This window comes from Diadema antillarum, unplaced genomic scaffold (genome assembly GCF_040938485.1).
Source record: "Diadema antillarum isolate AM-2024a unplaced genomic scaffold, OU_Dant_1.0 scf00000071, whole genome shotgun sequence".
Taxonomy (NCBI): Eukaryota; Metazoa; Echinodermata; class Echinoidea; order Diadematoida; family Diadematidae; genus Diadema; species Diadema antillarum.
Genome location: NW_027270960.1, coordinates 5,960,956 through 5,981,413, shown reverse-complemented (window position 1 = coordinate 5,981,413; position 20,458 = coordinate 5,960,956). Strand labels below are relative to the sequence as shown.

General features: G+C 36.9%; 1 protein-coding gene across 1 annotated transcript; it reads left to right on the top strand.

Annotated features, from left to right (window-relative positions):
* Positions 1–2,430: 2,430 nt before the first annotated feature.
* LOC139717003 (uncharacterized) lies at positions 2,431–19,708 on the top strand. The gene is made up of 4 exons (XM_071628520.1): positions 2,431–2,496; positions 6,959–7,034; positions 8,502–9,317; positions 19,641–19,708. Exons 1-4 carry the CDS (start codon positions 2,446–2,448, stop codon positions 19,706–19,708), a joined length of 1,011 nt encoding a protein of 336 aa, XP_071484621.1. The 5' UTR covers positions 2,431–2,445.
* Positions 19,709–20,458: the final 750 nt, after the last annotated feature.

The following is a 20,458-nucleotide window of genomic DNA, read 5'->3' as shown; positions in this document are numbered from 1 at the left end:
ATCTACATTTTTGACAAATGCTTCGGGGAAAGAAAAACACAGCGGGAATCGAACTTGCCATATACTGCTTTTATATTCCCCCTGGTTCTTTTGTTCGTTTTTGACATATTTGTTAAAAGCATAGATCAGCAACCTTATTCATTTGTACAGAGGGCAGACAAAATAATTGATGAAAACCTGGCACCTCACTGCCTCATAATTCTTCACCCTCCTACTTGATAATCACTTGCTTTAATAATAATGTGATGCATTAAAATGTTGAACGCAAGTAATTTCCGTTTTGTTGTTCAATGAATAAACAAACAAAGAAACAAACAAACACATTACTTACTTTCAATTCTTCTTCTGTGATACATTCCAGCAATAGAAATGGTTGATTTTGTCTAACTTGTATTTGAAGAGCTTTGGCTTCCAAAAGGCGCTAAATCCATCATTTTTCAATGGATTTAGCGCCTGTTTGGAAGCAAGCTCTTCATTTATTGCTATAGTCTGTTCTCGCACGATATTTCTTCATCTAAGGATCTTCTTCTCTTTTTCGTATTACTGCAAATTTCGGAAAGTTCAGGTAAAACCACAAGCTGTCTTTTAAATCTACAAAATCTCTCTCTGATTAAATTAAAGTTTATATGATTTTGACATAGAGACAAATAATATTTTACACATGACTTGCCAATGTGGTTAAATTACTATGTATCTTATTAAGATTACTTTAAGATAGGTCTTCCAATTACATAGCATCACTATACATGACTGTAATGGTATTTAGGCGCTACATCTCATAATCATTATCTCTATGTTCAATGTTCATCCAAATCCTTCGAATTCGCCTTGCTATTTTGTATGCTTGGGTATCTGTGTTTGTGACAAAGGATAGAAGTAAGTTTAAATAAGAAAAAAAAAGTATTCTGTTTTGCAGCCACGAGTTTAAAGTAGCGAAAACATTCAATCTATCTAAGTAGCTTAATCATGCAAGTGATGCCATGATTGAGTCTGCTCAATCTGCACTATCATATTCTAACATCTTTTAAATCTCCGTTTTCCCTCTTGCATTCCTCCATTAACTGAAATTCTCTTTCTTTCTGTCTAGATCTACATTGTTCTTCTTCCATACCCTTTCCTCACTCATTAATTTTGCGATGACCCTTTATCACTCTATACCATGAGTCTCACATTCCTCACTCTCCCTCTCTTCTTTATTCTATCACCTTCTTCTCGTCGGTTCCTGAATCTGTATCAACCTGTTTATAGCTATCTCTACGTCCCCTATTTCTAAATTGCAAATAGTACTCGTGTACTTTTGCTCCTTTTGCTCTGTTGCCTGCCTATTGTGAAAAACAAAAGACATTTTCGTTCGAGCATTGCGAGGTCTGTTTTAGCGGCTTCCAAAGACATTCGATTTCAGGATGTTTTCTTTCGCACTTTCTGGTCCGGCGGTAAATCTAAACAGGCACCACCAAACCAAGGAGGTACTTGTCTAGTACCTCACCGATCAAACGAAATTTGCTTTGGACCCATTTCAAATGACTTTTTTTTTTTTTTTTTTTTTTTTTTTTTTTTGGGGGGGGGGGGGGGGGTTCTTGTTTTACATTGTCATGCATGTGTGCTAACGATATACCTGCCCACCCACCTTGTACCAGTACATGCGTGCGCATAGTGTTAACTCACACACGCACACACACACACATACACACACACAAATATATATATATATATATGCACACACAACACACACACATGCACACACACACACACATACACACACACACACACACACACACACACACACAATATCAAAGGAATTTGAAAGAGAAGTATACAGTCAAAACTGGGAACTGATGCTGTTTGCTCGATGCAAATCGTAGACGCCCCACAAAATAAACGCCACTCCGACGAGGCTTGGCCTGAATCAGAACCAACAATCCAAACACGATGGTAAACATTGCTGACTGACTCTGCATACAGGATGAAAGATTAGCGAAAGTTCACGAGATGTCGCCACCAGAGAGACGGCCTTACTTTTATGTCCCTGTACACGCATAGAGCGATGTGATGTACGAATTAGCATTTTAACAACCACGGAGAACCTTAAAAACATTCCGCTGCCTTTTCAAACTGAATCTTCAACAGAATTCGTTCCAGATGCCTCGGGCAGTGATGACACCCAAACACGGACAGTCGTAGATAAGAAAGGAGGAAGCCAAATTTTCTTCGTTAGTGCGCTTTTTTTTACTTCACACGCCGGGAGGGAAAAACCACGGTATTGCAGTCACGGCCCGCATTTGCATAAAACTTTGCTAAGTAGCCTCGGCAAGCATAGAAAATCGTTGGAACTTCCCACGAAGTCTGCATCCCTCAACGGAAGAAAATGGATGAGAGAAAGTTATTTCTTGCGTAAAATGTGAAATAAATTTGCTTGGAGCTGAGGATGTCTACTTCATCAGAACTATGAAGAATGATGGAGAGTCCACTATGAGGATACCAACAAGGCATATGCAGGTAAACTCTTGAAAATAGCTTGACCATTCCTGAATCGAGCTTGTGCCGTTGAAAACTCGCCATACCAGCAGCGGAATGATCGATAGTTATTTTGTTTTGCTCTGTTCAAAAAAAAAAAATAATAAGATAGAGGAACCGCGATTTACTAGATGAACACAGATTTGGACGTACAGCATTATTACATTCCACCCCTTTTTTAAGGGCGGTTAATTATATGATACACTGTTTTGTAAATCTCCCTCATAAAGCATATGATATGATATCATAAGATTATATCTATACCTCTATCTCTATCTATATCTGTTTCTATCTTTATATCATTTCTGATTATACGATATATTAAATCAATCTCCTTTGTAAGTAAATTTGTGTTCGTAGTAATTGAAAGATTCTCTTTGCAGATTTAAATGATTTTACACATGCTTCTGATGTGTCTCTTCATTTGACATTTCGATCTCGTTAAATCTTAATGACTGAAGGGATTGTAAGTAATTTTATCTGCACTGTTTGATGTGTATTACGTTTAATTTAGTTGAATTTACGAATATCGGTATTCAAGAAAGCTATGAAAATGAAGAATGGCATAGTTTTGACTGATACGGGGCTCCATATCTTTATTCATTTATTCATTAATTCATTTATCTCTCTTTAATTCAGTTATTTACTTATCTATTCATCTTCAATTGAAGAGACGATGAGATGCTACTTATAGAATATGATAGTGTAGACAATAATCGAATCCAAAGTTTATTGTTATTTTGATTTTGTTTTAAAAATCAGTTTTGAAATGGCTGAGATATCCAAAAATAAAGTGGTCCTAATAAAAGATGCAACCCGCCTTTTTGTTAGGGCTACTTTGATTAGGGGTATCTCAACCATTTCAAAACTGGTGTCTATCAGATAAAACACTTATAAGATATGAAAGAGTGCGCAATTCTAAGAGGAATTCAAAATTCATTTGATGAATATTGGTTTGAAATGTCTGAGATGTCAAGAAAGTGGTTCTGATAAAATGTGGGATCCACCATGCGTAAAAGACATCTGCTGTAATCATTTTATTATCAAGAAAAACAGTGCATGCTGTACATTTCAGCCAACCACTAAACTGTTTCCATGTAATTTACTGTTCAAATATTACTCAATAACTGCTCAATATTGACCTCCTGTTATATTTCTGTATGGAAAAAGGAATGTAAAAATCAAATCAAATCAAAACAAATAAAAAAATCATCAACGGTTTGCAGGTCCTGTTTACCTTTGGAAACAGTGATTCAAAAACAAATTTCAAGATATGACAGATTGAAATGCATATTTGTAGATCTGTTGTAACACACGGAAAACATCCTATCGTATAAAATTTTCGCGATAAAGCCTAAAATATAAGGAGACATGTGTATTTTTCTCAATAAACCGTAACTGTAGACGGTTTAGTCTGGAAACATTTTTATTATAACTATTGTTCACATTTTTTATATTTAACAATACTTAACATCGATTTTACCAATTCAATCTTTTATCCCTAACTCACATTTTAGAGCTATTTTAAAGCACTAATGCTGTGTGTTGTTTTTTTTTTTTTTTTTTGGTCTCATCTGCAAATCGTAAATTATGCCTCTAAGGTTTCTTCTCTCCCTTCAACCAATATTGCTATCAGACGGAGTATTTGAGCTGCAATGGCAAAGAAATTGAAGTGTAGTAGGAATAATTCGCAAGGAGAACGACTATTATAACATGTGTAAGAGCGGGAGAGAGGACAATTCTTTACATATCGAATTTAAAACTGTCTGCTATCAAATTTCAAGAGTTAGATTAGTGTCAGTGATCCATGTCAATTGTTAGATCATCTTTTGCTTATGTTCTCTTAAACTTTTGTGTGCCGACGGACTCAGAAGACCCCATAGTTATACATATCTTCCAAAGTACTTTACACGGAAAATGTTAGATGAGGCAAAGGGGAGAAAAAAATTGAATGCATGTCATCCCCCCCCCCCCCCCCCCCCCACGACCAAAGAAACGGCAAACAAAGCCATCGGCTAAGTTTACTTTTGCCTTTCTAGAACTCTCTTTCTCTCTCTCCCTCTCTTTTCTTCGCTATTTCTTCCTCATCACTGTGGTTCTTTTGATGTTTGCCTTCACACTCATGTCTGGTTCAAATAGGGAAGGAGGAGTGAAACAGGGTATAGTTACGTAACGAGTCTAAAGTTGCACCCATACGTTCATTGTCAATTGTATTCCTAATCGACAAGTTTGAGCTGCACCGTCCAATAGATCCGTTCAATAGTATATAGTTTGACAACTCAATTAGCCATAACTCTGGTTCTGGATCTGGATCTGGATCTGGATGTTTACGATGCAGGGCCCTACTGGGCATAACGCATCGGATGAGAGAGGGCGCAGAGGTGATTAGAAAGTTCTATCAATGGCCTTTTTGAATGAGGCGATTGATGGCGAGTTAATAGTGGCGTCACTCAGGTGGTTCCACTCGATGACAGTAGACGGGAAGAATGAGTTTCTGAATTGTTCTGTTTGTGCTCTTATTTGATTAAAGCACTTACTGTTATTTGTCACTTGTCTGTCCAAGATATTTACAGTATCGCAGTTTGTGAATTGCTTAACACGGATACGTCGTCTAAGTTTTTTAGGTTGAGCAAAGGTTTGAATTGGGAGAGCTGGCACCAGCCCCCCGACCACTTTGAAGAAGAGGGTGAGCTTGAGATTCCTTCTTCTTTCCTTCAGGCTTGGGAGACAAAGTTCAGCCAGCTTGTTTGTGATAAAGCCGTCATCTCTGGACACGTAATCCCCTGTTATGAATCGGACAGCTCTTCGTTGGACACTTTCAAGTCTGTTTATGTCCTTTTGTAGATATGGGTCCCAGGCAGTGGCACCGTACTCAAGGAGTGATCTAACGAGTGAAGTATAGGCAGTTCGCTTTTGCTGTTCGTTTTGCTGCTGTCACAAAATGAACAATTACCGTGGCATGGCTACGCGTATGGATGAGACAGTCATCCCATGATTTCATTTCTAGCAATCATTCTTTAGTCCGTTGTGAAAGAGATGCATTGCATGCAGTTTGCTTACAACTTTGTATGTAATAAACAACTAAAATGGCATTAAACCGCTTTGTCCTGGCGAGGAAAGCGCATGTTTTAGAAACAAGACACCAAACAGGTTAGTCAGAGACTCCTGAAGAAGGTGGAGGCCACCGATAATTTGAGTATAATAAACTCATTCTTATTGGCGAAATAATGCATTACTCGTTTATTTCTTGATTCTTCGTTTTATATAACATATATATATATATATATATATATATATATATATATATATAATATAATATAACTGCAATATAATACAGTTGAATATAATATAACTATATTATACATATATATATATATATATATATATATATATATGCGGGTTTTTTTTTTTATATTAGCAAGCTTTAGATTTGCGACGCGAACGACGACGCTGTTAGGCCACAAATTGTGTTCTGCACATGCGCGAGACAGCTGTTTCCGTTGTCCTACCAGGGAGGTTGCGTCATCTTAGCGTTCACGTCTCGGATCTAAACCTCACTACTGTGTTGGGGGAGGGGGGGGGGGGGGAAGGGAATTCTCTGGTTATTGTTTCATAAGATTGATTAATTCTAATATCAAAAGCACATTGATTTATTACGCTTACCCACAACCACATATAATGATTAGTTTGAAATGTACCACTCGTCAACAATATTACTGCATGAAAGATCTACGAATAGGTTTTTCTTTTTAATTTTTCCCCTCGATAACTCCAGACTTCGTGGAAGTCATTGGTAGCCACGTTAAGCCAGTTATAACTTTGTCTCGTTATACACACTCTCTTTCTCTATCCCTTTACCTATCAGTAATGCTGCGTGTGTGTGTTTGTGCGCCTGTGTGTGTGTGTGTTTTAAGTGTGTCCTGTGTATGTCTGATATATTATGTGTGCTCATGTATAGTTGATGTGATTTGACTTCACATAAAATCATTGAACCATATTTTAAGATATATTATAAACTACGGCGTAAACTACGGCATAATATATATATATATATATATATATATATATATATATATATATATATATATATATGTGTGTGTGTGTGTGTGTGTGTGTGTGTGTCTGTCTGTCTGTGTGTGTGTGTGTGTGTTTATATATATCTTTATATCATATATACTTTTTTTCTTTAAGTGACAAGATCATGCTAGCACAAGATGCGTTCAATATTGCCTGGCTGTTTTTGTAAACGAAAGGCCATGTGATTTATTACTTTCACGTTCGTGTTCTCTTTTCCGAATAATGTCCTAAATTTGCCTCAAAATAGTCATCTTATCAATTTTCATTATATAGCCGAACATGAAGTTGTTTTGAATTCACTGATGTTCTATAATCAAAAGTTTTAATAAATTCGCTTTCTCTTATCCGCACTCTCCTCTCCGTACAGCTCTTCTATCTTGCCCCTGTTTTCTGTCTCGGATTCATAGGCGGCTTTCTGCTGGCATGGGATTTCCAATACGGCAGTAAGTACCTCATCATTCGACCTATAATAGCAGAACACTGAAAAGTAGTTTTAAAGAATTTTAAAGCTGGAGATCAAATTGCAGGGAAAGTTGGTAACAAACAAAAGAAGAAAATGTCTCATAAAATTTTGTCCATGCAAATGAAACTTGGTCGTATACGAGTATGTTCCTTGGATGCTTCTTACAGGCTTGTCGGTTGGGTAGCAAAACACGCATTTTCCTTGCCCAATATATTCGATAAGTCATAGTATATAAGAGACACGGATGTTCGTATATAGTATAATTATGATAAAAGTATTTATAGTAGGGTAGGCCTAACTATATAAGTGGTAGTAGTAGTAGTAGTTGTAGTAGTAGTAGTAGTAGTAGTAGAAGTAGTAGTAGTTGTTGTAGTAGTAGTAGTAGTAGTAGTAGTAGTAGTTGTTGTTGTTGTAGTAGTAGTAGTAGTAGTAGTAGTTGTTGTTGTAGTAGTAGTAGTAGTAGTAGTAGTAGTTGTAGTAGTAGTAGTAGTAGTAGTAGTAGTTGTTGTTGTTGTTGTTGTTGTAGAGGTAGAAGCAGCAGCAGTAGTGGCAGCAGTAGGCGTATAGGCTAGTAGTAGTAGATGTAGAAGTATAGTAGTAGAAGTAATAGTAGCCATATGTAGTAGTAGTAGTAGTAGTGGTAGTAGTAGTAGTAGCAGCAGTAGCAGTAGGCATAGTAGCATAGAGGTAGAGGCAGCAGCAGTAGTGGCAGCAGTATAGTCTATTGTAGATGTAGATGTAGAAGTAGTAGTATAGTAGTAGTATAGTAGTAGTATATTAGCAGTAGTATAGCAGTAGTAGTCAGTGGTAGTAGTTGAGTAGCGGCAGTAGTAGTAGAAGTAGTAGTAGTACTAGTAGCAATAGTAGCAGTAGTATGCCCTAATAATAGCAGTAGTAGCCTAGGGTACAACAACAACAACAACAACAACAACATGAACAGCAACAACAACTGCTGCTGCTACTACTACTACTTTTACTACTACTACTACTACTACTGCTACCACAGTGTATGGAAACAGGTGTCACGCGCACGTGCAGAAAAAAGCATTATTTTTAGCCCAACATGAGCGTCGTCTTAACGTTCACGTCGCAGATCTAAAGATAATGTCAAAGGTTCGAACATTTAATTGCCATTCTCAGGACTCAGCACGCATACAATTTTATTTTCATGACAACAACATGTAATAGGTTTAAATGGCAAAACCAAAGACTTCAAGAAACAACCCTTAACCTATTATGATCATCGTAACGGACACACGCCAATTATTCATAAGTTAGGGGGAAAGAAATGGTTAAAAGGGATTTCTTGGAATAAGAAAATTAACTGAGCGTATATGATTGACGTAAGAAGTTTAAAATACCATTCATTCACATCGCGCATTTATTGACTTCTCCATCTTCTTCGATCTTTTATTTTCCTTATCCACCGTCCATGTCATTGCTGAAGACATTGAAGGCAGGTCTTGGCGGTCCGTGCCCCTGCCCTCTCAACCAGACGAGCCCAAGTCCATTCTTCAGACCCTTCAACTGGTCCTGGACCAACACACCCCGCCGGCTGCCGCGTGTCGAGAGACCCAGTCGGAGACCTCATCGGTGGAGACGCCACAGGGCAGACGCGTGATACTGACGACGTCCAATTACGGCTTTGTCAACATGACCAAGAACTGGCTAAAGAGCCTGCGAAACAGCGGAGTCCAAGAACGTGTGGTCATAATCGCAGAGGACAAGGCCTCGCACAGCGAACTCCGGGCCATCCGCAGGCCGAACTTGACCGTCGAGTACACCGAACTTGGACGATCGCAGCGTAAGGTTATGACGTGGGGCGAACAGAGCTATCGCGACTTCGTCAGCAAGAGAGCAATCTACATCCTGCGCTTATTACGCCGCGGCGTCGACGTTTTGTTTTCCGACGCGGATGTCGTATGGTTGAAAGACCCTTTACCGGTGTTCACACCGCCCGAATACGACGTTTATTATTCGAAGGCGAATCAGATGCTCGCTTGTGTCGGATTCGCGTACTACGCGGCTACGGAGCAGACGATAAAACTCATGGAAGAATGGATCATACGCATGCGCTCGAACCCGACGATGCAGACTCAAGTGATTCTAAATCGAATTATCACAAGCAAATATATCCCCTCTCTGAAAGTGGGTATCCTAGACCAAAGCGCATTTACGAATGTCAAGGGATACAAGAACAGTAGTGCAGGCACTGAGAGGGAGGACATTTATATGGTGCATGTCAACAGTGTCACGGGTAGCAGTGAGAAAACAGATATTCTCAAATCAATTAATCTTTGGTATTTAGAATAGACAGAATCAATGCATGAGATGCATTGTCTATGTAGAACGGAGAGCAGATCCGATGTGGCTGCCTGCGGGGTCATCATTTTCATATTTCAGAAGTCGTCGGTTTCACGATAGAGTCGGCAAATATTTGATTTACCCCGTCTGACTCCTCAGTTTCAATTCAATTCCAATGAATTTATTGGAAATTTTCTGCATTGAATATAACATATAAGAAATGAAATACAGTCATTTCTTTTTGTTTTCAAGACAATAAAACATACAATGTGTACATCCGAACATATATACTGAGATATACGTGTACAGAATAATGAAAAGAATAAGAGAACACATCAATTGGGAACCACTCGGGATAAAGTGAATCATTATGATCTGACTGAATTATGGCACATGTATTGGGAGTGTGAATGCAGAAGACTGTCGTCCCGGGCATATAGCTTGAAGATACGACAGCCTTGAAAGAGAAGAAAAAAAGGGAAAACTCCTCCGTAGCTCGTTCAATTGTCAAGTTAACAAAGCTTTACCACGTTACTCCCTGCCTTTGACCAAATCAACATGAAACTAATCTGTTCACATCATATTTATGTGTGTGTACGTGTGTTTGTGTGTGTGAGTGTGTGCGTGCGCGCGTGTTTCAATGTGATAAAATAGTTGAATTCACGAGTCTTTTTCCAATTATGAGTGCACGAAGACAGTACAGACAAAATTCATTTTCAGTTAAGTTTATCTAGCTTTATGTACAGCTATAACCATTGACTAACAATCAGTGAGTAAACCTAAGGTTCGTTATGTCGAAGGTTCGTTGATTCGAAAATGAAATACAAGGTTCGTTATTCCAAACTATGTTCATTAATCCGACAATGAAATAATGTTCGTTACTTCGATGGTTCGTTTATACGAAAATCTAATCAGGTTTACTATTCCGAAGGTCCGTTTGCACACCAAAACTGAAAAAGAAAAAAAAAACGCATCTTTTTTTCTCTTCATTTTCTGATTAACGAACCTTATTTCATTTTCGGATTATCGAACATTTGGAATAACGCCACAAGGAATGTTCCGATTAATGAACCCTATTTCATACTCGGATTAACGAATATCTGGGTGGAGGGAATTGATGTGTTTCGGAATAACAAACCTTTACGATAAAAAAATCTTATTACATAGATTTTCTTCTTTTTTTGATGAAAGAACCTTTCGGAATATCTAGCAACGTCACTCGATTATCAAAATAAATGACAATGTATAATGACAGAGAGAATGTAATGCACTAACTTTATCTTTGGAGATGCTCAAGGCATATAAGAAGACTTCATCTACACATACTATGTAATTCAAGAAAAATAAGGTTGTTTTACAAAAAAAAAAAAATGACCAAAGGATTCGTGGATGGGAAAGACGAGACGTAATGATATTCCCCAGAGACCTTGATGCAGAGACCAAAGCACTGCTAGAACATTTTACAACTTGTATTTAGTTTTCTGTTATTTGATTTGATGGACCAATAATTACATCGACACTATCTACCAGGCCAACGATAAGTGTAACCTTGACTTGTTCTGCCCTGTGAGCTCTATTTCTCGGGTTCAATTTGAAGGTATTTTAGTCTATTCAAGAAATAAAAAGATTAAGTTGGTTGCACCGTTTCCCTATTCCACCGCACATTTCACAAAGCCTTTTTTTCGGGGGATATTAGTTATTCGGAAGATTTTATAGCTTTTTGATATCATATTGAACTGAGTATAATGACATAGCCCGTTGGTCAAAGGGTTGTCGGTTTGGTAGAATTCTTGTTCAGAAAGATTCTTCCAAATGGCTTGTTTTTGTTTTGTTTGTTTGCTTGGTTTTGCATGTCCTGTTCCTTTTTAGGCTCATCGTTGTTCAAGGGTTTCTACAGTAGGCCGATAGGCTCATCGTTGTTCAAGGGTTTCTACAGTAGGCCGATAGGTAAACAGCGATATTGTTCCAAACTGTTCCAAAAGCTCAGGGGCCCTGGAACGTTTGTGGGCTTCCGACCGGGAGGGGAGGGCTTCCTCCACGGAATAATTGAAAATTCGTGTGTTTTCTGGCTTGCGTTGCTGCTGCTGTTGTTGTTGATGGTGGTGGTGGTTTTGTTCATTTCGGATCGAACCGAAAGTGCATCTCCACGGCAGTCCCCCAGTTCCGCGGCCCTTGAGTTTTTGTTAAATAGAGACTTTGTTGTCCGACTTCAAAAATTACTTCTGTCAGCTGAAAACCTTTCTTATTAAGAATGAATGGTATATTCATACGGAAGAAACAGTGCCCCCGAGGGTCAGTGCGCATGAAGACAGTTTGTGAGCTATTAAAAGGAATCACTCGTGGTTTGTTTCACCGGGAACGTTCAAGAGCTGGAGTTCCAAATGGCTGTATTTAAAACAGCTGTCAGTTTTCTGTGGATGGAGAAAACTATTCCACAGGTGCATTTCTGCCTTTGATGTTCGGGGTTTGAAGACGCCGTCTTTTTGAGCAATGAGGATTCATTTTGAACAGAATTATTTTTGGCGTATATTTTGCTTGTTTTTAATTCAATGGATTGGAATTTCAGCTAACGATAAAACGTTTAATATCCCGTCCAGAAACAATATGTGTAAAAGTGTTCTTCAGAGCTGTAGGCCCTACATAATGTTGCGAAGTGTTTGAAAATGTGCCCTTCTGCAAAGGTCAATCAGATCTATGTAATTTTTCTGCTTAATTCCTACAAATAATACTGATATCCATAATCTTCAAGGCAAATATAGTTCTTTATTAACCGATATATCAGATTAGTGCCCGGAAACACTCTGTCGAATAATTCTAATTTTGATTTTATCAATCTTTGCATAACTTCAATCTGAGCTTCCCCCTTGTCTTTATTATTATGTACCGCTCAGCGTTTATAAGTGGATAGGGATGACGAAAAGTAATTACTATCATAGACTTTTCTTTCTTAGAGAATGGCTGGTCATTATGCAATGAGACAATGAATTGAAATACTTATTTACTTATGTAGTTAAATTTATGACCGTTTCTTTCCCGGGGTCCTCTAACAAGGATCCGAAAATGAAAAAAAAAAAAACGTATTCTTTAAACAAATCGTCGGAATTAGAACCTTATTTTGTCCTCGGATTAAAGAACCTTCAGATTAACGAAATTTTGTAACAATGAGTTGTAATCACGTACTGGTATACAGTGAAGTGATTCCTGTGGCAGATTCATAAATTCTACGTTATAATGGTAAAATAACCTGATATTTATGCTAATTGAGAGACTTTGTGTGACTTTTTAGATAACAAGCTGTATCTTATAGTACGAGAAAGTGGAAGCGGAGAGGTAGAAGATGAATTTTGAGGGAAGGCGTGATGAATTGTGATTATAACAATAAAAATGACGACACAGTTATCATTCATATTGTTGTTATCATCATTATGATTTGAACAGGAGAGCAGGATAAGAAATCAAAAGATGCGATGAGATGAAAGTGAATAATTGGTGGTGAGCGGGACTTTTTTGTCAGTACACATGTAATATATATAAACATCTATATTATTTGATTGTAAATTGCACCTACAAACATTGTAAAAGCATTACATAGATTACAAATGTAATTATAATAATGATGATAATGATAATAGTAATGATAATAATAATAATTATAATAGTAATCATTATTATTATTGATACTACTACTACTACTACATGTATTACTATTGCTATCATTGTTGTTGTTAATGTATGTATTAACACATTTACATAAATATCAAAGGCATAATGATTTATTCTATTTTCATGTGCTGGAATTTTACAAATAAGAAACCCATGCAGTGCCTACCATTCTCCATAAACTAATTGTAATATGTTCCCGTAAGGATTGGGTTGGATAAAACGGTTCATACTGGATGCTACTTTGCCATTCCAATCTGTTGATGCAACTTTGAGAGACAGAGAATGATTAGCTGTGTGAACACACCTGGCTTGGGTGTGTTTACACTTGTCTCTGTTTCATGGACTTGTACCTCCCCGTTTCATTAAAGTTATCACAATTCGGTGAAGACAAAGTTGATGAGTCAATTTATGATGAAAGCAATATATACTTTATTTCTAAAACCTTGAAAGGAGTCATCTTTCTAATCATTCAACAGCACATTTTATACTGAATTCACATTTTAAATGATACATAGGAACATCTTTACCACATTATGTACACATAAACCTAAATAAATATTTCTGAGTAAGCAAATGTATACGCTAATACAAGTACTGGGTTACACATAAATACAGAATAAATCATCCCAAAAGAATCAATGATGCATTTAATGGGAACCAATAAAACATTTTATGATCTTTCACAAAACAGATCATTAACATAATTATGCTCTTCACACATGTAAACTTGGGTACCTAACGTTACTGCAAGGAAACTGAATCTGTTTTTCTACTATGCATATCTATACTTGATAACATTTCAAGTATTCAAGATTGGTCCACAAGGGATTTTGAACATGTGCGATGTTTTTCCACAGAAGTCAAAAACCCATCATACCCCTACCTGCGCAGACAGTCATGCTTGGAAGGAATTTCAAAATGTATCATGTAACATCTTTTTTCAACCATTCATGATCTGGCAGGTACTTGTGATTGAATATCTATTTTCTATGAAGACAAACACAACAAAAGGAATTTAATCAATATCCCATAATCAGCTGTGGCTAAGTAGCACATCTGTTCTTAAATGGAGTCGAGATGAAAATAGTATCGTAAAACACAGGCTAAATTGGAAGAAAAAAAATTGTATTACTTAGATATGAAACATTGAGCTAATACATTAATTAAACAAGTAACTGAAAACACAATATGAGCATAAACAAAAACATTCAAACAAAAGGGAAACACTTAAAATTCCTCTCTATTTGTGCACTGGCTTAAATGTGTGTTTATCACAAAGAAGGAAGCTAGTTTGGAAAAAATGTAAACTTGGCAATGAGGTTTTATTCAAATTAGAACCTGGATATACATTCCACATTTCAAATAAAAGTTTCTAAATAATAATTCATATCTTCTTTATCTTTCTTTATCTTGTTATAGAATGAACAGTAATTTTGTGTAAGCCAATATAAACCAGAGAATTGTCACCTTTTTAAAAAAAAATTTACATGCATTTTCATTTCATTTATTTATTTGTTCTTATTCACTTATGTATTTAAGGCATAAAACTACCACCTTTCTTTTTGGAAATCAAATGAAGTGTAACAATGGCTGTGTGTTTAGATGAATTATACAAGAGTTTTCATGTCCTGATATAAAAGGTTAATAAGTTTAATTTTGTATGGAAGCTCATGACATCAGTTTTGATTTACATGAGTAGATGTTTTCAGAGCAAGAAAAAGACATGTCATCTAAAGTGACAGTAAAGTCCACAATGGCATTTTTCATTGATATTGCAAAAGTAATATAAAAATATTCTATATGAAAATTCACATTCAATCTAGATAATGATGGTAATATAGCTGGTATATTTTGTGGGCTTTTTATAGCATAAAATGACCCAAAACAGATATGAATAGCAAATAATTAGTGATGTGCACAATTAATGGAATTTTGAGACTAAATATTTGGCAGTTCAACCACGGGACAAGATAAAGCTGTTATCAAAATTAATCATTCTTGCATCAAGTTGTTTACATTACAATTGATCTATCATCAATGCTGATCGGGAGTTCTTGCAGACCTTTATAAACTGATATATAATTACTATTAGCACTTTCATTATCATTCATTGTTACTATGACTACTACTAATTACCATCTTCTACGATCCTCATCATACTTGGTGAGTTGGTACTGGCTCTGCTTCTTCCTACCCCCTCTTTGCTTACTTACAATTACTAGTACTACAGCCACACAGCTGTGACAAACAGTGAACAAATAGCAAGCATAGATAACACTCAAGCAATAGTCATTTTCTCCTGTCAAATTTACCCTGTGTATCTTTGGTATATCATGATATCAAAAACATTTAACATGTGATACATGTGCAAAATTGTGACCAAATTATGGGTTCTCTCGCAAGTTCATGAGATACGAAAGGGCAATTCCATTAATTTCTGATAGGGACATATTCCACTTTTGTGAAATCATTGACGTGCTGTGCAAACATCTTTTGATGTACATCAATATTCCACATTCTACATTCAAACCACACATAGAAACTAATGTTGGAAAACAGCAATCATTCAGCGTAATGGCTTACTGAGTCTGGAACTTACGAGTAAACTTTGCAATTTCGATCACGACATGACAGAATTTGCATATCAATAGCCGAGGTCACACTGGCAAAACTTCGAGAACACTTCACAGAGTTTGCTCGTCCGTTCACACTGGCAGGCAAATTTCTCAGATATCAGTTCTCGGGTTTTCAAAGTTTGGATCACTGGTGCGCATGCACAACAAAGACACAAGCATGCACGGTCTGACAGCTTTGGAGGCACCACAAACAGAAAGAGGACTGGTCATGTGATGGACTTTGAGAACGTGACAAACTTTGAGATGTTTTAACTGCATGCGGTCAGACTGCACAAACTTGGAGAAGACTTGTGGGGGGGGGGGGGTCAGGAAATTTCCCTAGTTTAAAGTGGGAAGTTCCACAAGAACTTTGGTGAGAAGTTTTTAGGAAGTGTACGGTCATGCTGACAAAGTTTGAGAACTTCTAGAAATATTGTCAGTGTGTCTGCGGCTGATGAATAGAAAAGAAATGCACTCAAGTCTCTTAAGATGCTAGTGACATTGCATATGTAAAAGTGACTCACGACATGAAGGACTATAAAAGCAGCACACACATATGCTTGCTTCACAAAGAAAATGAAAACAAAAAGTGTGATTGCACAATATTAGACCACTGGAAGAAAGCTCTCTTACAAATGAAGTTTAGAACACATCACCTGCACCTCTGTTGGATCCACAGTATAGAGATTTGGATCATTACAAAGGACAATTACACTGATTCTATCTTTATGTCTAATTACAAGCAATCTCTTCTAAATAGACAACTCAAATACTGCTACAGATGCAACCTCTGAAGATCTAACAATCCCAAACAGACTAGGATATCGTTAGACTAGCCTCTTGTCATTTTTTTTAAATATTTGCATATGTCCCAATTCTCTGATTATACATTAAATCTATACAAATACTGCCTCTACAACATAGATCTACACACAATCATACAAAAATATCTCCTATTGTGACATAAGTGAATGCTATAAATAATCATCTGATATTGCAGAATCTTACTGAAGTATCAGTGAGGTACAGTAATTGGTTAGAGCATATGAAAATAGAACATTCCTCTACAATTGTACCAGCATTTTGGGTTATAAAGAATGTGTGAAAATCACAAACACGTAAGTGTGTGTGTGTGTGTGTGTGTGTGTGTGTGTGATTTCTCATAATCTAAAACACACATGGACACTAAAAGTTAGCATATTTTTCAAGAAAAGACAATCATAGACATATCATCAACCGCAGACCAATTTAGTATTACATGTACTTTCAATCTTACCTATTTAAAGCCTACCTGGCAAGAGTTTAAAAATCATCGAGGTCAAAGAAAACAATTCTACCCCAGATGGACATAAACAAATTTAAATTCTGGGGTATGATTTTTTTTTCTTCAATTTGTCTCCCTCTGTACAAATAAAATTTGTAAGATCACAACTGCTTATCTACATTTCTTTACAAACATGTCAGGGAAAAAAAAGGAACCAGCGGGAATCGAACCTGTCACTACTGCTTTCCGGGCAGACACACTATCATCAGGCTGTCCCTGGTTGCCGGCAGTGACACGAACCTGGAACAAATACCCAAGCTCCAAATTTTGACATGGTTTTGTACACTGGTTCCTTATTTCTGACATGTTTCTTAAAAATGTAGATCTTATCTTTGCCATCTTACAAATATCATCTATATAGAGGGAGAGAAATTGATTTACCCCCCCCCCAAACAAACAAAAAAAAACAAAACAAAACAAAAAAAAAACATACCCTGCATCTTTACTCCTCTGCAATTGCACAAATTTTATATTAGAATCGCTTGCTAACTGGAGTAGAAGTTTGATTCGGAACATTTGCATAAGACTAACTGAGTGCTTGCCCACCAAACCAGCCAACAGTCCACACAATGATTCCTATAATATACCACCTCCTTCAAAGTTCTTTCGGCAGAGATACAGATATCCAGAGATTTCTAAACTAGTAAACGGGAGAATTCATAAAATTGCCACTGTCATATGATCACATATGATTCATATTAATCAGGCATCCAAGTTAAACACATGCCACCTTTGGATATCTTTGGAAGTGTTTGACATAGTCAGCAACCTTGTTATTTGTCCCAGAGTGGTCTTTGGCTTGCCTGACCTAGCAGCATTGAACAATGCATACATGAATACAGATGCCACAGAGAAGAGATCACCTTACACCTGGTTAAATGGGCCAAGAACCAACCATCATGATAACACAAACTTTAATCTACAGCTGTATTATGCGTCATCAAAATACTTGCTACACAACCCAGCTTTTGTGACCACTTTTTGATTATTCTTCAGGTTCTTTCTCTAAAATTAATTTAAAAAAAGTAACAACACACACACAAACACATTGCATACATACATTGGTACTTAATCAAGCAGGCCTGTGGTAATAGTTAATATGTGCATGATGTGGGAATGAACGGAAATTAAATTATGCAATGATGCAGTGATGATATGCATGATCTGGCAACAATGAGAAAGTTTAAATACGATTTGAAACCATGACCAAATTTTGTTTCCACACCACACAATCTCCCTCGCCCTTCAGTGCAGCCATACCAATATTAACGGCATTATTTTTTTCTTAACATGTACAAAAACAAAATTAAACATCAACAAAGCACGATGAACAGAGTATGTTATGTGCCAGCAGTTGCGCAATTTTGATTCGTCTGATCTAATCATGTGACCTCTTCTATTGATTGCAGTGTAGCCGACATGGGAAACATACTCCTCTGTTCTATCCCTTGCTATGTTATGCCTGTGTGCTTTCATGCAGTACTCACTCAAAACATGTACATACAATTTGTTGTATCTTTGACAAAATACAGGGGGTGCAAGTGAACATGAAAAGAATGAAAAAACAAACAAACAAAGTTCAGTGATTGGATTTGAATAAAACTTGCAGGAAAAGTTGATGATAACACAAGGAACAGATGATTAAATTTTGGTAGTGATCCAGGAATTTTTATGGATTTGTGAAGGATTTTTTATCTTTGGTCAATGGTCAAGGAATTGGGGAGTTCAAGCTGTATGTACTGGAGATTTACATACACACACGAAAGCACATGCTCTGCGCAGGCAAGACACCGCACAGCTGGAAGCTGATGACGTAAACAAAGGCTCCTATATTGGGAAATTGCATGCGTGTACATGTTGAAATGAGTTGCTTGCTTGGCAGAGGTCTGCACTCTCCAACTGCTTTCCTAGTTTCTACAGTTTTGAGACTGCATTTTTATGAAATATCATCACTTTGGCAAATATCAATATCTTATGAGGATGTCGAGTATTATATCACACCTCTACGAAGGAAATATCAGTATATTAAGAATACATCTAGACGATTATCACAATTTTACTGACATGCACAACATATTTCTACAATTCAACTTTTTCTTTTGACTTAACATAGTTTTCAAATAGGTTAATACATGAATCTCCTTCCAAGAGACAATCTTCCACACTAATTAACCCCAACAATCTTCGTGAGGTACTAATAAAATTTGGATAATAATAATCTCCTCAACATGCATATATTCAAAAATAATCACTATGCAGTGACATTACAGAGCACACCAGCAGCTGCATAATACATGTATCACAACTGTAAAACACATTTGACTCTAATCTTACTAAATATGTAAGCAAATTATGAGACACACTTCTCCCATTGCAGAAAAATTTATCCACCATTTAAGTGACTGCGTGCATATATTTTTTAGCTGTACAGGCAGCCAAGATTAAGCCATCCCTATGCATAATATCTTCCAAACATTCAACTATTTTTAAATATCTTATGGTACAAGTCCCTTCAGTTCTATCTGTACAGAATCAAGAGGCAATTCATGCTCTGGAAAGACGGGAGCTGGAATACGCGAGTGTCAGACACAAATTTGAATTAGTGAGGCAGCTATGAATTGGGTCTTGTTACGACACCAGGAATGTTTCATCTTTCTTTCACTTTTTTTTTCTTTGACAGGAGAGAGAGACGAGAGTGGCACGAAGGAGTCAGAGAAAAAAGACAAGGCATCCTTACCACCGATTTAGCTGCTTTAAGACACACCGAGTTATTGTGTATCCATTCATCATATGGATATGCAACATATTGATATGAGTGCAGACAAAATGTCCAAATAGACATTAATCGTATGGCAGCTCCAGACCTTGTGAACCGTCATGTTTCATGGGAAGGTCATAGATACGTGTACGTAAAAATCTATCCCTTGTGCAGTACAAACTTCACAGATGCTTTGGACATGGTGTTTGTACTTCGAAGTGCATTCATCGGTAGAGTCGGTGCTAACTCTTGCATCTTTCAGGAATAAGCCCCGCCTGCTCATACACCACATGGATATGGGGGCGTTCAGACATGCATAAGCATCGCATAGATAATACAAGTATGTCATATCAATGTAAGAGGATTTCAGACTAGCTCCATACATCTAATATCCAAACATTGTATGTCCATATGAGAACTCTCCAGTCAAAGGGGGGGGGGGGGGGGGGGGAGGTCTAAAGCACAATAGATGGTGATACTCCGTACTTATCTGTTTTTCATTCTCCTGTGAGTATAAGACAAAAAGTTTCATTAATATTTTTTTATTGGCAAGTGGTGATTTTTTGAGGAAGGCAGAATAATTTTTGAATGATTTTTGTAGGCACTGATTGAACTGGAACTACAATGTACTTACATCAAATGATATTTCATGCAATATTTCAACAGTGATTCATTTATAAATGTCATTATTTACCTATCATACATCAAAGATCACTTATATTGTTAAGTTACAAAAGGAA

Excerpts from the sequence above, each read along its gene's own strand:
- LOC139717003 (XM_071628520.1), top strand. The coding sequence starts at position 2,446 with ATGAAGAATGATGGAGAGTCCACTATGAGGATACCAACAAGGCATATG. Across the intron at positions 7,035-8,501 it reads ATGGGATTTCCAATACGGCA|ACATTGAAGGCAGGTCTTGG; the intron begins GTAAGTACCTCA and ends TCATTGCTGAAG. Across the intron at positions 9,318-19,640 it reads CAACAGTGTCACGGGTAGCA|GAGAGAGAGACGAGAGTGGC; the intron begins GTGAGAAAACAG and ends TTTCTTTGACAG.